The sequence below is a fragment of the Rhincodon typus genome, chromosome 21 (genome assembly GCF_021869965.1).
Source record: "Rhincodon typus isolate 14 chromosome 21, sRhiTyp1.1, whole genome shotgun sequence".
In the NCBI taxonomy this organism is placed as follows: domain Eukaryota; kingdom Metazoa; phylum Chordata; class Chondrichthyes; order Orectolobiformes; family Rhincodontidae; genus Rhincodon; species Rhincodon typus.
Window position 1 is genome coordinate 42843293 of NC_063352.1, and position 13805 is coordinate 42857097.

At 40.2% G+C, this 13805-nt stretch overlaps 1 protein-coding gene across 1 annotated transcript in view; it reads left to right on the forward strand.

Annotated features, from left to right (window-relative positions):
- Positions 1-13805, forward strand: part of LOC109913006 — a 194196-nt gene that overhangs the window by 112038 nt on the left and 68353 nt on the right. The window contains exons 74-78 of the mRNA XM_048609619.1: positions 2295-2473; positions 5329-5475; positions 7126-7253; positions 9089-9222; positions 11561-11655. Coding sequence (XP_048465576.1) covers positions 2295-2473; positions 5329-5475; positions 7126-7253; positions 9089-9222; positions 11561-11655 — 683 coding nt within the window. The remainder of the gene's footprint in view (positions 1-2294; positions 2474-5328; positions 5476-7125; positions 7254-9088; positions 9223-11560; positions 11656-13805) is intronic.

The following is a 13805-nucleotide window of genomic DNA, read 5'->3' on the forward strand; positions in this document are numbered from 1 at the left end:
TGATCAGCCATAATCCTATTGCTGGGCAGAGCAGGCTCAAGGGGCTGAATGGCCTACTCCTGCTCTTACTACTTATGGTCTTATGGTGTAACACCTAAATCCCTCTTCATCATGGAATTGTGCCATAGTTTTCCATTTAAGTAACACTTTTTTTGCTTTTTTATTCTTCTTGCTAAATTGAATGACTTCACATTTTCCCACATTATTTTCCATCTGCCTAATTTTTGCCCACTCACTCAACCTGTCTGCAAGTAACTTGTATTCACAACATACTTGGCTATTTTTCTTGGTGTCATCTCCCAATTTAGCTAAGATGCTTTTGCTCCCCTCATCTAAGTCATTGATGTGAATTGTAAAATGTTGAGGTCCTGGCACAGACCCTAGCGGGACTCCACACATTGCATCCTGCCAAACTGACATTGGAACAGGAGTAAGCCATTCAGCCTCTCGAGCCTGTTCCACTGAAGACCTTTTATACATATTCTCTATTTTCTTCCAGCCATCCAGTCTTCTATCCATGCTAATATTTTATCCTCTATACCATGAGATTTTAGTATTCCAATCTGGTATTAAATTTATTTTCATTTTCCTGATCGTTCTTTGCCAATGTTGACCTTTTGAGACAGGCTTTTTCCTTTCTTTATTCATTCACGAGATGAGGGCGTCACTGGCCAGGCCAGCATTTTATTGCCCATCCCTAATTGCCCAGAGGGCAGTTAAGAGTCAGCCACGTTGCTGTGGGTCTGGAGTCACATGTAGGCCAGACCAGGTAAGGATGGCAGTTTCCTTCCCTAAAAGGGCCATTAGTGAACCAGACAGATTTTTCCCTGACAATCGAGTCATGATCATCGTTAGATCCTTACTTCCAGATATTTTATTGAATTCAAATTCCACCATCTGCCGTGGCGGGATTCGAAACCAGGTCCCCAGAACATTATCTGGGTCTCTGGATTAACAGTCCAGCGATAATTCTACTAGACCATCTCCTCTCCCTGATTGATAAGGTGTGGAAAGTACTCAGCATATTCCAGGGAATCCCCTTCAAAATATCTAAGAGATAGAATATTTAACTGAATTGTCTGGGTTGATATGAGATTTATTTGTGGCAGCTTTCAAGGACAGGGTGAATCTCTTTAATACAGAATTTAACAGATTGAGACTGGCTTAAAAATTTGGGCAGCGATACTGAAGTCAGGACATTGATGTCTATGATAGTCACTTTAGTTTTGGCCCACGGCATCTGAGGTTAAAATGTGTTCTATCCAGACGGTATTTAATACTCACACCAGAGGACAGTTGATGAGGTTAATTGCCACATTAATGAAGTAGATTGTAAATAGTGTGGAGTCTATCATGCCACCTTGTTTGTCATCATGCTATATTTTGACAGCATCTATTTCAGATCTTCCACTTAAGATGTTATGTCTGAATGAACTCAAAGGGGTCAATCCAACTTTGATAGCCGTGTCTGTCTTTGAAACCATTGACATGGCTGAGATATCTTCTGATGTCAGCTAAAGTTCAAACTGATTTTCAAAACTGACAATACCTAGACTATTAAGTGTTCTGTCATTCCTGTAAAGGACCTTTCCCAACAATACCTTTCTTTAAAGAAATGCTACCGTTTCTAAAATATCAAGCAGCATGTTGACAAATTTATGCTCCCAAAAATCATGCTTCAGGTGCCTAATGCATCTATCAAAAATGGCAATAATAAAGTCCATTAGTTGGTAAGAAATCCTACAGGGCTAACTGGCTTCATTACTGAGATTTCTCATTCTGTTCCTGACGCACAATCAAGAAATATTGACAAAAGTAATGTCCTGGTGGAAACCTTCCCCATTAAATGATTTGTAATATGTTGCAAAGGAATTAAAGGTTACCCTGTGTGTTGTACATGGACCAAAATAAAGTATATTTCTGACTTCTTGATTATGTTTCTCCTCTTGCCTCCCAGTTCACTTCCAGTTCCCATGTTCCCACTCTTTCCAGTGACCACTGCACATTGTCTGTATCGCCTCTGTCCTCCTCTTTGTCTCTGACTCATCCCCTTTCTCGTATTGAATATGTCTATCTAACCCTAACCTTTCTTCCCTTCCATTCACTTCCAGTTCCCAATCTTTGTGTCTCTCACACATGTCTGAATTGAAAGGCCTATTCTCATGGCTTATCTGTTGCCACTACCCGTGTGTTTAAATCATAATTTAATGATTCGTAGACTTTGCATGAAAAGTAATTTTTAATACAATTGATAACAATTTGCATTGATATATCAGACAAAACTTTATTTACAGACTGTACAGAGGGACAGATAATGCCGGAAACCATTAATGAGTTGATCCCAGTAAAATATGATGCAGCCCAGTTGGAAGCCTGTTTAAGTAATGCTTTATTAAAGGGTAACGTGGAGCAACTGGGGGCTCTAGACTTTGATTCTGATCAGCTTCAAGTTCTGAAAAACAAACTCAGCCAGGTAAATAACATGATCGATGCTTTGTTCTCCTCATAGAAGCCATAGTATAATATTTTACTATTTCTATTTCAACCTTGATGGCCCAAGCATTAATCTAAAAGCATGAATCTTATTCCCTACTCCACTGAGTTATATTCTGCTGTGCTATTTATCCATGTTAAAAGTGCTATGTAATGAGCATTTTCCTTGATCTATGACAGAAAATAATATTTTCCTCCATTGTGTTCATTTTCTCCCTTTTGTTAAAATGAGCAAGCGGAAGATCAGTCAGTTTAACTTCAGTTTTGGGGAAATCTCTCGAAGCAATTGTTCATGATAGAATTAGTAGTCTCACAGAAATTGGTGGGTTCACTAGGAAGAGTCAGTATGGGTTTCTGAAGAGGAAATTGTATTTCACTAAGTTGCTGGAGATTTTTGAAGAGGCAACTAAAAGGGTCAATGAGGGCAATGCTGTAGCTGTGGTTCATATGGACTTCAAAAGGCATTTGATATCGTGCCACGCTACAGACTTGAGAAAAATAATAATTTATGGAGTAAAGGGATTTGATTTGATTTGATTTATTGTAGCCTCGTGTACATAAGTACCATGAACAGCTTTGTTTTGTGAGCAGTACAGGCTGATCATAGTAAGCAAGGACATACAGATCATCATTAGACAGAGTGAGGAATACAGGTCACACTGCATAGGAGGTGCACGAAGCAAGATCAACATTAATTGAAGTCAGAGAGTCCATTCCTCAGTCTGATAATAATTGTTACCGATTTAGAATTTAGGTTTAAAAGTGTATTAAGAAATGTTAGAATAAGATCTGCTTTAGGGAGCTCGCAAGGAATCGCTGAGTGTCGGGGCCATCTTGAAGTCATGTACACAGGAGCAAACAGAGAGTAATGAATCTAGGGATTTTTTTTGGAGTGCCAGGAAGGATTGTCAGGGATTCTCCAGGGATCGGTATTGACACCCTTGCTTTTCATGATAACTATTGAATGATTTAGATCTTGGCCTGCAGACAATGATTTCAAAGTTTGCAGATGATACAAAAGGTGGAAGCATTGTAGAACCCAAAATGACATTGACAAGTTGGTGGAGTGGGCAGGAAAGTGTAAGCTGCTACATTAGGAGGAGCAGAATAAGAGGTGCAATTGTTAAGGCGTGCAAGAGCAGAGGGACCAGCGTATAGATCATTGAAAGTGGCAGGACAGGTGGAGGGAGCAGCCAATAAAATATCGAGTCTTGTTAATAGGGCCATAGAGTACAAAGACAAAGACACTTGTTAACCTTAGCTGGACTATTGTGTGCAGTTCTAAGCGCCACACTGTTGAGAGGTCTGGATACAGTAGATACAGAAAGATTGCTCCTGTTTAAATCTGTGCGTCTCATTCTCACTTGAGAACAAAAGTGCATGAATTTATAAAGTGATCTGCAAAATTATGTGGGAAAAATCTTTTTCACAGAGCATTCTGGAATGCAGTGCCTGGAAATGTGGCAGAGGCAGGGTCAACTGGTGTATTCAAGAGAGTGTTGGATGATGATTTAAATAGTAAAAATGTGCAAGGATGTAGGGAAAAGACAGGAGAATGATACTTCTGTGACTCCGAGAGTAAAATACAGTTGGACAAGGATTTGTAAACAGTTTAAATGTTTCAGCCACAATCAGAACCTGTCATAATTGTGCAAATATTATGTGTTTGCCACAGGTGTCACCCATGTGTCAGGCAAAAGAGGCAGTTTATGCAATTTTCTTGCATTAGCTCAACCTTCCCTGGAGGTCTAGTGGTTAGGATTCAATGCTTTCACCATTGCAGGTTGGATTCCCAGTCAGGGAATGGGAGTTCATGTGTTCTGTTAATTTTTCCTTGAAAGTGGAGTTGCAGGTTTGGTATGCTTGCCTTTATTGGTCAGTGCACTGTGTATAGGAGTTGGGAGGTCATGTTGTGGCTGTACAGGACATTGGTTAGGCCACTTTTGGAATACTGCATTCAGTTCTGGTCTCCCTACTATGGGAAAGGTATTGTGAAACTTGAAAGGATGCAGAAACGATTTACAAGGATGTTGCCAGGTTTGGAGGGTTTGAGTTATAGGGAGAGGCTGAATAGGCTGGGACTATTTTCCTTGGAGCATCAGAGGCTGAGGGGGGTGACCTTATCGAGGTTTATAAAATCATGAGGGGCATGGAAAGTGTGAATAGCCAAGGTCTTTTTCCCAGGTTTGGGGAGTTCAGAACTAGAGGGCATAGGTTGAAGGTGAGAGGGGCAAGATTTAAAAGGGACCTAAGGGGCAACTTTTTCATGCAGATAATGCTGCACATATGGAAGAAAACTGCCAGAGGAGGTGGTGGAGGCTGGTATAATTACAATATTTAAAAGGCATCTGGATAGTATGCGAATAGGAAAGATTTAGAGGGATATTTGCCAAATGCCGGCAAATGGGACTGGAGTAATTTAGAATATCTGGGTCAGCATGGACGAGTTGGACTGAATGTTCTGTTTCTGCGCTGTACAGTTCTATGACTCTATTACAGCAAATGAACAGCTAATCAGCCCATGTCAAGGTATAACTGAACTTTTTTGAAAATATTAAAAACGCTTACATTTTCTCTTTATTCATTGAAAATGCTGCATTATTCAAGTGATATTATTTGTAAGAGCCATAACTTATTAATTATAAAAACATGTCTATTGAGACATCTTTTATAAAACACAGATTCAAAATAATACTCTCAAATGTAACAAACTGAAATGGAAATTAGTTACAGACAGTACAATAACTGTAAAGGATAGTTAAAACTGTACTTGTGGGGTGGGAAATAAACATCAGTAAGTGATTTAATTTTATTATTTTGGACTTCCTGAAACAGATTTATCCCAGTGGATTACCAGAAAACCAGATTATACTGCTGGGGAACATATCAACTGTGTTTAATGCGACAGAAGTCAGCAGCTGGAATATCACCCAAGTTGAGACACTTGCTGCATTAATGATGCAACAGCTGGAAAACACAACGGTACTGAAACCAGGAGAATGTGCATTTAAAATATTGATATCTGCAAATAAATGGGAATTTAGTTCTGAATAAGATGTGAAAACTAGTTTCTTGAAACTCCAGGATGACTTTAACCTCACTTCAGTGTTGTTGGTTGCTTTTGATGATTGATTAAACTAGCTGAAGCTTCATGAGTGCAGGGCAGCATGGTGGCTCAGTGGCTAATGCTGCTACCTCACAGTGCCAAGCACCTGGGTTCGATTCCACCCTTGGCCAACTGTGTACATTCTCCCCATGTTTGCATGGATTTCCTCTGGTTTCCTCCCACAGTCCAAAGATGTGCAGGTTAGGTAGATTGGCCATGCTAATTTGCCTGTAGCGTCCAGGGATGTGTAGGTTAGGTGGGTTATCCATGGGAAATGTGGGGCTATGGGGATAGAGTAGGGTAGCGGGGTGGGTTTGGGTGAGATGCTCTTTGGAGGGTCAGTGTGGACTTGATGGGCTGAATGGCCTGCTTCCATACTGGAGGGATTCTATGACTCTGTGAAAACAGGGTCATGTGATATACATAGAGGCCAATTCAGATTACTTGGTGTTTCCTCTGCTCAATAAAGTCTAGTTAGTGAGAAGCAGATGCAGCAAGTGCCTTGAGAGCAGAATGCTTGCCTGGACTTCGTAAAGAAAACTCGGGCCAATGCTTATCTGTGCTCTTCCCCTCCAGCTTCTTTGTTATCTCCCCACAGTTTTGCAGATTTTTAAATCTCTCTTTTCACACCTTAAAAATATGCCCCATTGTCTTGAAATCCCCCATCCTAGGGAAAATACAACTACCATTAACCCTATTTATATCCCTCATTATTTTATAAACTTCTATCAGGTCGCCTCTCCACCTCCTATGCCCCAGTGAAAAAAGTCCGAATCTAAAGTTTGAGTTTTTATAACTCAAACCTTCCATACATGGCAAAATCCTGGTAAATCTCTTCTGAACCCTCTCTATCTTAATAATATCCTTCCTATTATTGGCTGACCTGAACTGGATACAGCATTCCAGAAGAGACCTCACTGATGTCCTGTACAACCTTAACGTGACTTCCCAACTCCTGTAACTCAAAGAACTGAGCAATGAAAGCATGAGTCCCAAACCAGCTCACACACAACCAAATTAGAAAATAATAGCTGTCAAACTTCATTTTGATAGGGTCCAAAATGTGAAACACAATGACATGGGATACTAATTGATACTCAGTGCTGTTGTGTACTAGAATACAGTTCATAAGCAAGACCTGTGCTGCAAATTGTTGCAAAGGGAAAGCAATTCTTAGAATTGAAGGATTTTGTATCCAATTTTCCAAAAGAATTGAGAGGGGAATGGAGTGGGCAGTAAATTGCCATAGACTACTCCCAGATATCTGTGAGTGATCGGCTATTAACTCAGCACTGACTGAAATAGGAAACAGTGTCATGGTCACCTTTTTTTGAAAAAAAAATAGAAATCAAGATTGAGTAAAGAATTCTGTTGGGAGGTACAAGCCCAGTTCTATGGAGGAGGAAAAAAAGGATGTTTACAAGTTCTAAATAAGAAATTCAAGAATTAAGCAAGGAAAGTAAATAAATATAAAAATGCAGTTTATTTGGTATTTGTTACTGAATACTTTATGAATTGTTCTTCAGGTTAAAAGCATTATTACAAGGTATCTACAGTTGGGTGGAACTCTCAATGAAGTTTCTTTGAAAGCTATTGGTGGGCCAAACCTCTGCACTCTGGATGAAAGCCAGCTGATGACTATTTCAAACTTGACGTAAGTATTTCATCTTTCTCCTCTTAGTTTTCTCACTTTCGTTAAATATCCTTCTTCTAAACAGAATGAAAATCGCTGTTCCAAGTATTACAGCACAATGCTCAACAAATCAAATGGTAGCAATGAAAAGGTGAAAGGGTCAAACATTCTTAGCATATGTATTTCCATTTTTTGTCATTAAAGAAAAACACATTCTTGCTACCTCAATGTCTTTCTCCTCATCATTTCATGTCTGGTTCAGAACACAAATTTAGGACCATAATATGTAGAAGTCTGCTCTGCCATTCAATCAGTGCTGATATGTTTCACAATCCAATTCTCCTGCCTTCCCACCATAGTCTTTAATCCCTTTACTAATCAAAAACCTATCTATCTGTGTCATAAGTACACTCAATATCTTGGCCTCCACAGCCCTCTGAGGCAATGAGTTCCACAATTCAACGCATTCTGGCTGAAGAAATTCCTTCTCATCTCAGTTCTAAAGGGCTGCCTCTTCACTCTGAGGCTGTGCCCTTGGGTCCTAGTCTTTCCAACTAGCAGAAACTTCATGCCCACTCTATCCAGGCCTCTCAGTATTGGGTAAATTTCAATCAGATCCCCCCATCAAGCTTCTAAACTCCATTGAGTACAGACCCAGACTCCTTACCTGCTCCTCCAATGACAAGCCCTTCATCCTATGATCATTCTTATAAACCTCCCCTCAACCTACTCGAAAACCAGCACATTCCCTTTTAGATATGGGGCCCAAACTGCTCATGATATTCCAAATGCGCTCTGACCAAAGCCTTATACGCCCTCAGCAGTACATCCCTGTTCTTGTATTCTAGCCCTCTCAAAATGAAAGCCAACAATGCATTTGCCTTCCTGACTGTCATCTGAACCTGCATTTCCGAGGATTCTTAATTTTAAAATCAATTTTATGAATTCCGTTGAGATTACCTAGTTTGTTCCATTCCTAAACTGGGGATACACACACTGGGGTGATACTTCAACTGTCTCTGTCAAAAAGGTTATGGGTGCTGCTATCTTCATAGAGTCCCTGTGGTGTGGAAGCAAGCCATTCGGCCCATCAAGTCCACACCAACCCTCCAAAGAGCACCCTGCCCAGAACCACCCATTACCCTATTCCTGCATTTCCCATGGCTTATCCAGTTAGGCTGCACATCTTTGGACTGTGGGAGAAACTGGAAGCACCTGGAGGAGACCCCACACAGATGCTGGGAGAATGTGCAAACTCTACACAGACAGTTGCCCAAAGGTGGATTCGAACCCAGCTCCCTGGCACTGTGAGGCAGCAGTGCTAACCACTGAGGCAAGGTGCCACCCTTCCTTTGAATAATCTCGAGGAACTGGATGTACCGAACTAGTGGTGACTGGTGGCTCACTGACTGGGGAAGGCTGCAACATTTAGCAGATTTTCCTTGGAGCTGTTCTTCAAGTGGGACCTTAGAGGTGGTGAGGATGGAAGACACAGAGGACTTAGACTCCCTGTGCACATTTTTATGAAACGAAAGCAGAATTAATGCTGTCCTGACTCTACAAAAATCAGTTTTAAAACTTATAGTCATTCCTTTTTGAGAAACGTGTTGTAGTCCCTTAAAAGGACCACTGCTTATCAAATATAAGCTAGCAGTGATTGGCTCCAACTATCAACATGCAAGAAGTCACTTTGCTGCAGCTGCTGGTCATGTGCAATTATGGGCGTTACCAGTATCAATCAGCGGAATTTTGTTGTTTATATGGGAATGTTCATGGATGAATAACAATGGTAACTACAATGCCAAATAATTTGTTTTGTGCATTTCAAATTTAAGGTTCTGCCCTTTCTCCCACAGGAATGCTGGAGCGCTGGATATTTCCACGTGCACTCAATCAAAAAAGAACCTACTCTACAACCAAGCAGCATCTGAATTAATATCTCAGCAAAATAACACCATCGCCTACTTCAACCTAATCAAGTCATACCTTGGTAAGGTGCTTGATTCTTGACATTTACCACATCTTTCTTTAGGTTTGAAGCACGCAGTTAATAATTTTGGCTGGTTGATAAATTGAACCTAAAGCTTAATGGGAGTGGTAGGTTAATTTCCTCTTGGCTGTACGTTTGCTGTTTCACTGCAGTACTGAGTTAGTGCCTGCATTGTTAGAGGTGTCATCATTAAGGTGAGATGGTAAACCAATTCACAGTCTGCCTGTTCATCCTCCCACCATCCAAAGATGTGCAGGTTACGTGGAATGGCCATGCTAAATTGCCCATAGTGTCCACATTTGTGCAGGTTAGGAGGACTAACCATGGGAAATTCAGGGTTATGTGGATGGGATAGGGGGGTGGGTGTGGGTGGGATGCTCTTCAGAGGGTCAATATGACTGGATGGACCAAGTGGCCTGCTTCCACGCTGTAGGGGATTCTGTGATTCTGTGTAAAATATACCGTGGCAAAGTTAGAGTCAGAGAGTTTTCAGGTATCTTGGTCAGCATTTATTCTTCAAACAATTGTCACAATACTTTCTGTGAGATCCTTTTGCACAAAAGCTTTACTGTTTTTACCTGCATAAGGACAATGGCTACACTTCAAAACAAATCATTGACTGTTAGAAGCTTTAGAACATGCTGAGAACATTGAAGGTTCCATACAACTACAAGTTTACCCTTTGGCACACTGGGTCAACGAAAGCACCTTAATTTAAAATATTAATAATTTTAAATTGCTAATGAACAAATTCACTGACACATTTAAAGTAAATGAGCTAATGAATGTGTGTTAAAATTGTATAGACCATATTTTTGCAGGAATGGGTTAAGAATAACATAGAGAAAATCAAAGAACTGTTATGAGGAAGTGTGCTTACAAAAAACAACTGCCATCTGTTAAAATACCATTTTACGTATTTCTTTTCTAAGATGATACAGAGTTGAAGGGTTTGATGTCTGTTTCACCTCTTATACCTGGGTTTTTAAGTATGGGGCAGATTTCAGATAGCACACTGCTCCAACAAGCAAACCTCTTACCTGGTAATGCAACAGGAGGGCATAATAATTTTAATTACCAGGCCTTATTTAAATGTTGCTGGTTTATTTCCATCATCTCACTAAGTAGTGAGGAGGAACTTTTGAGACAGTTGCACATAAGGGAAGAGGTTGGAGGAGATTCTGTGTGGTAGAGGTGGGGCATGATTTCCAACGTGGGGTCAAAAGAAACAATCCTGTTCCCCTTGACCCTACAGAGGGAATTTGAATAATTTGTTTGCAGGACCTCTTTGTTTTGTGGGCTTGTTTCAGCCTGGTCGCAAAGCAACAGTGACCTTCCGACTCAACTCAGAGATAATATCCTATGAGAATAAAAACCGAAAGAACTATGGATGCTGTAAATCAGGAACAAAAACAAAATTGCTGGAAAAGCCCAGCAGGTCTGGCAGCATCTGTGAAGGAAAAAACAGAGTTAACGTTTCGGGTCCGGTGACCCTTCCTCAGAACTCAGTTTTTCCAGCAACTTTGTTGTTGTAATAACTATCAGGGTCCAACTATCAGGGTCCTTTTCACATTATAGAACCCTGCTTAGAATTTATGCAGGAAGATACTGCCTAACCATGACAAACACCTAATCTCCACCAAAAGCAGTGGTGTTTAAAATGAAAATTTCTTTACTTTAACTGTTCTTGTGTGAGCAGAGAGAATTGCATTCCTTCAATGGAGTGAGCTATGTAACCTGCAGTGTGGCATAACAGCTGAGAAACTACTATTCACGCATCCATTTACGAATTAACACCAGCCATCAAAATCTTCCTAACACCCCTAGATCTGGTTTGTTACACCTAACTGGTGAGGTTTTAAAACTTTATTTTCAGGTGAATATGATCTGAAATTGACATGCAAAGCAAAGAAACGGAATTGTGCAGTTTGAGAGATATTGGGATAGAATTTAAATTTGAAAAACAGTCACCAAATAGCTAGGGCACAATAGTGTAGATTTTTCAAGCAATGTAAATGCAGGGAGAAATGGATTATGGCCAGTGATTGATTCAGGAAATTCAGGCTTTTAATGGGGCATGAATATTTACATCAGGTTGTTCTGCAGTGCTTCTACGCAGATGAGCATTTTAAGGGCAGAAAATGTTCAGATGATGAAAACGCCTATATTCTTCTATTGTGAAAGTAATTCACAAATAATGGATGGTGCTAAATGCTGGGAGAAAATAGCACAACATTCCATCTTTAAGCAATAGGTAATAATGCAGAATTCTAAATAGGTACAAAAAAGTGAAAAATGTTACTGCTTTTTGATAAATGAGTGTGTTTGTTTTCTTAAGATGGTGCCAGGGCATCTGATCTGGAGTTTCTTGCCAATAATGATGTCAACATGGACTTTCCAACCTTCATAAAGCTGAATCCTGAAGAAGTAGCGGTATGTATATATAGTATAACAATATGATTTGATCATTTAAGAATGGCTGTGGTTTCTTCTTTAGCAATCTGTTTCATACTTGTGCGTTTGTATTTGGGAATGACAATGAATTTCCTGCAAGGAAATCGAGATTCATTTAAAAAAAACTATTTGATTATGATGGGAAGTGTAACGCGTCATAATGTAATCTTACATTGGAATAAATGTTGGTTGAATAGGGGACAAGGGTCAGTGTCGATGTTATAGAATACCAGTTTAGAACTGTAGTGATTGGAATGAGGGCCAGTTAGATCTCAATAACTATGAGATCCTTGATTGGGCTTGTTAACCTGGGCCAATCACGGAACCCTGGCTGACAGATACAAACAGGAGATTCTCAGAGTCTCCTCTTTATAAGAACTGGCTCTGAGCTGGCTGGTCAGAGCCAATATACTATGCCACATGTAAAAAGAGGATGATTTGATGATGGGATAGCCGCCTCTGTATATTACTCTGTATATACTGTATAGAACTATATTACGAAATCTGGATTCATAGATAAAGGAAATTCACAACTCCATAGTTGTGATCTGTCTGGTTTTTTTTTAACCACCCCCCTTAATCTGATATTGCTGTTACTTGTAATGCTCAAACAACATTTAATAATGTTTACCATATGGTGAGCCACTTTGAGTTCCAGTTGTTTTGATGTGTAGGCACTGCCAACTGGCAATGGACTTCCCAGAATGTGCAGCACCAGTATAAGATTGGTGTTCCCTTGGCATCATAAACCATTCCCAGATTTTTATACTAAGAAGCTTCAATTAATTACTATTTCTATTAATGAGCTCTTTTCTCATTTCAAATATGTTTGTGATGTTGAGGATCACCTGATTATATAAGCACTGAGCCCTGGCCACATCACACTTGAAGTTTAATTATCTGGGTGCAGTGAGACTCTGAGGTTAGTTATGATTTGAGAACAGACTGCCAACTTTGTTTTGATTTGGTCAGAGGACAATAACCATTATCTTTGAAGTCAATAAAATGAAATGTGTTAAGAAACTAAAGCTACAGAATCCCATGAGTTTGAACAAACGACATTACACTTGAATATAGAATGTTAGAACAATAACATAATCCACAATACATGTACACCTCATTTCCACCATCCCAAGTTACACATCCTCCCTTTGTCAATCTGGACAAGGCGGCAAGGATGTTACCTTTTATGGGTCAGTCCAGAATTAGGGGGACACTGTTTTAAAATCTGGGGAAGTCACTCCTTTCAGGACAAGAATGAGAACTTTTCTCTCTGAATGTTGAGCCACTTTGGAACACTCTGCCTCATCACTCTGTGGGAGCCTGGGCCATTGAATATTTTTGAACCCGAGGTGGGTGGATTCTTGTCAGGCAAGAGATTTAAAATTTATCGAGGGTAGGTAGCAATAGGAAATTCAAAGCACAAAGTAAAAATGCAGAAGCTTACTGATTGACGGTCAAGATGCCAAATTGTCAACTCTTCCCATTTTGTATTTTTGCAAGCCATCGGCTTGCTGATAAACGCTTTCATTATGGGAGAAGTGACCAGAGGGCATAGATTTAAGGTGAGGTGTAGGAGGTTTAAATGGGATGTGAGGGAAAGTGTTTCACACAGAACCCGGTGGGAACCTGGAGCTCACTGCCTGTAAAGGTGGTAGAGGCTGAAGCCCTCATAATGTTAAAGAAGTATTTAGATGTGCACTTGTGGTGCCAAGACATATAAGGCCATGGGCCAAGTGCTGGATAATGGGATGCTTGTTTTTGACTGGTGCAGATTCAATTGGCTGAATGGCCTTTTCTGTGCTATAGACCTCTTTGACGCTCTAATATTGAAGCATTTTCTCAAGAGCCATTCTGTAATGGACTACATGAAAGACTGCTCCTGTTCCGGTCAATCACATTCCTTTTTTGAGTCTATGTTCCCCTTGACTCCAAATCTGCCCTTCAGTACTAATTCACCAGCCTTTCACCAACAGTGAGCTTCGCTGAGCTAGACCCTGGCTTTTTTCTCCCTAAACTCTAATCGTGCTCAGTTGTATGAAGCAAATACTTGTTATGGGGTTTTCAGCACCCATTCCCTCAATTACAATGAAATATTAGTGCTCTCCGGCTTCCTTCCAGCACACCCA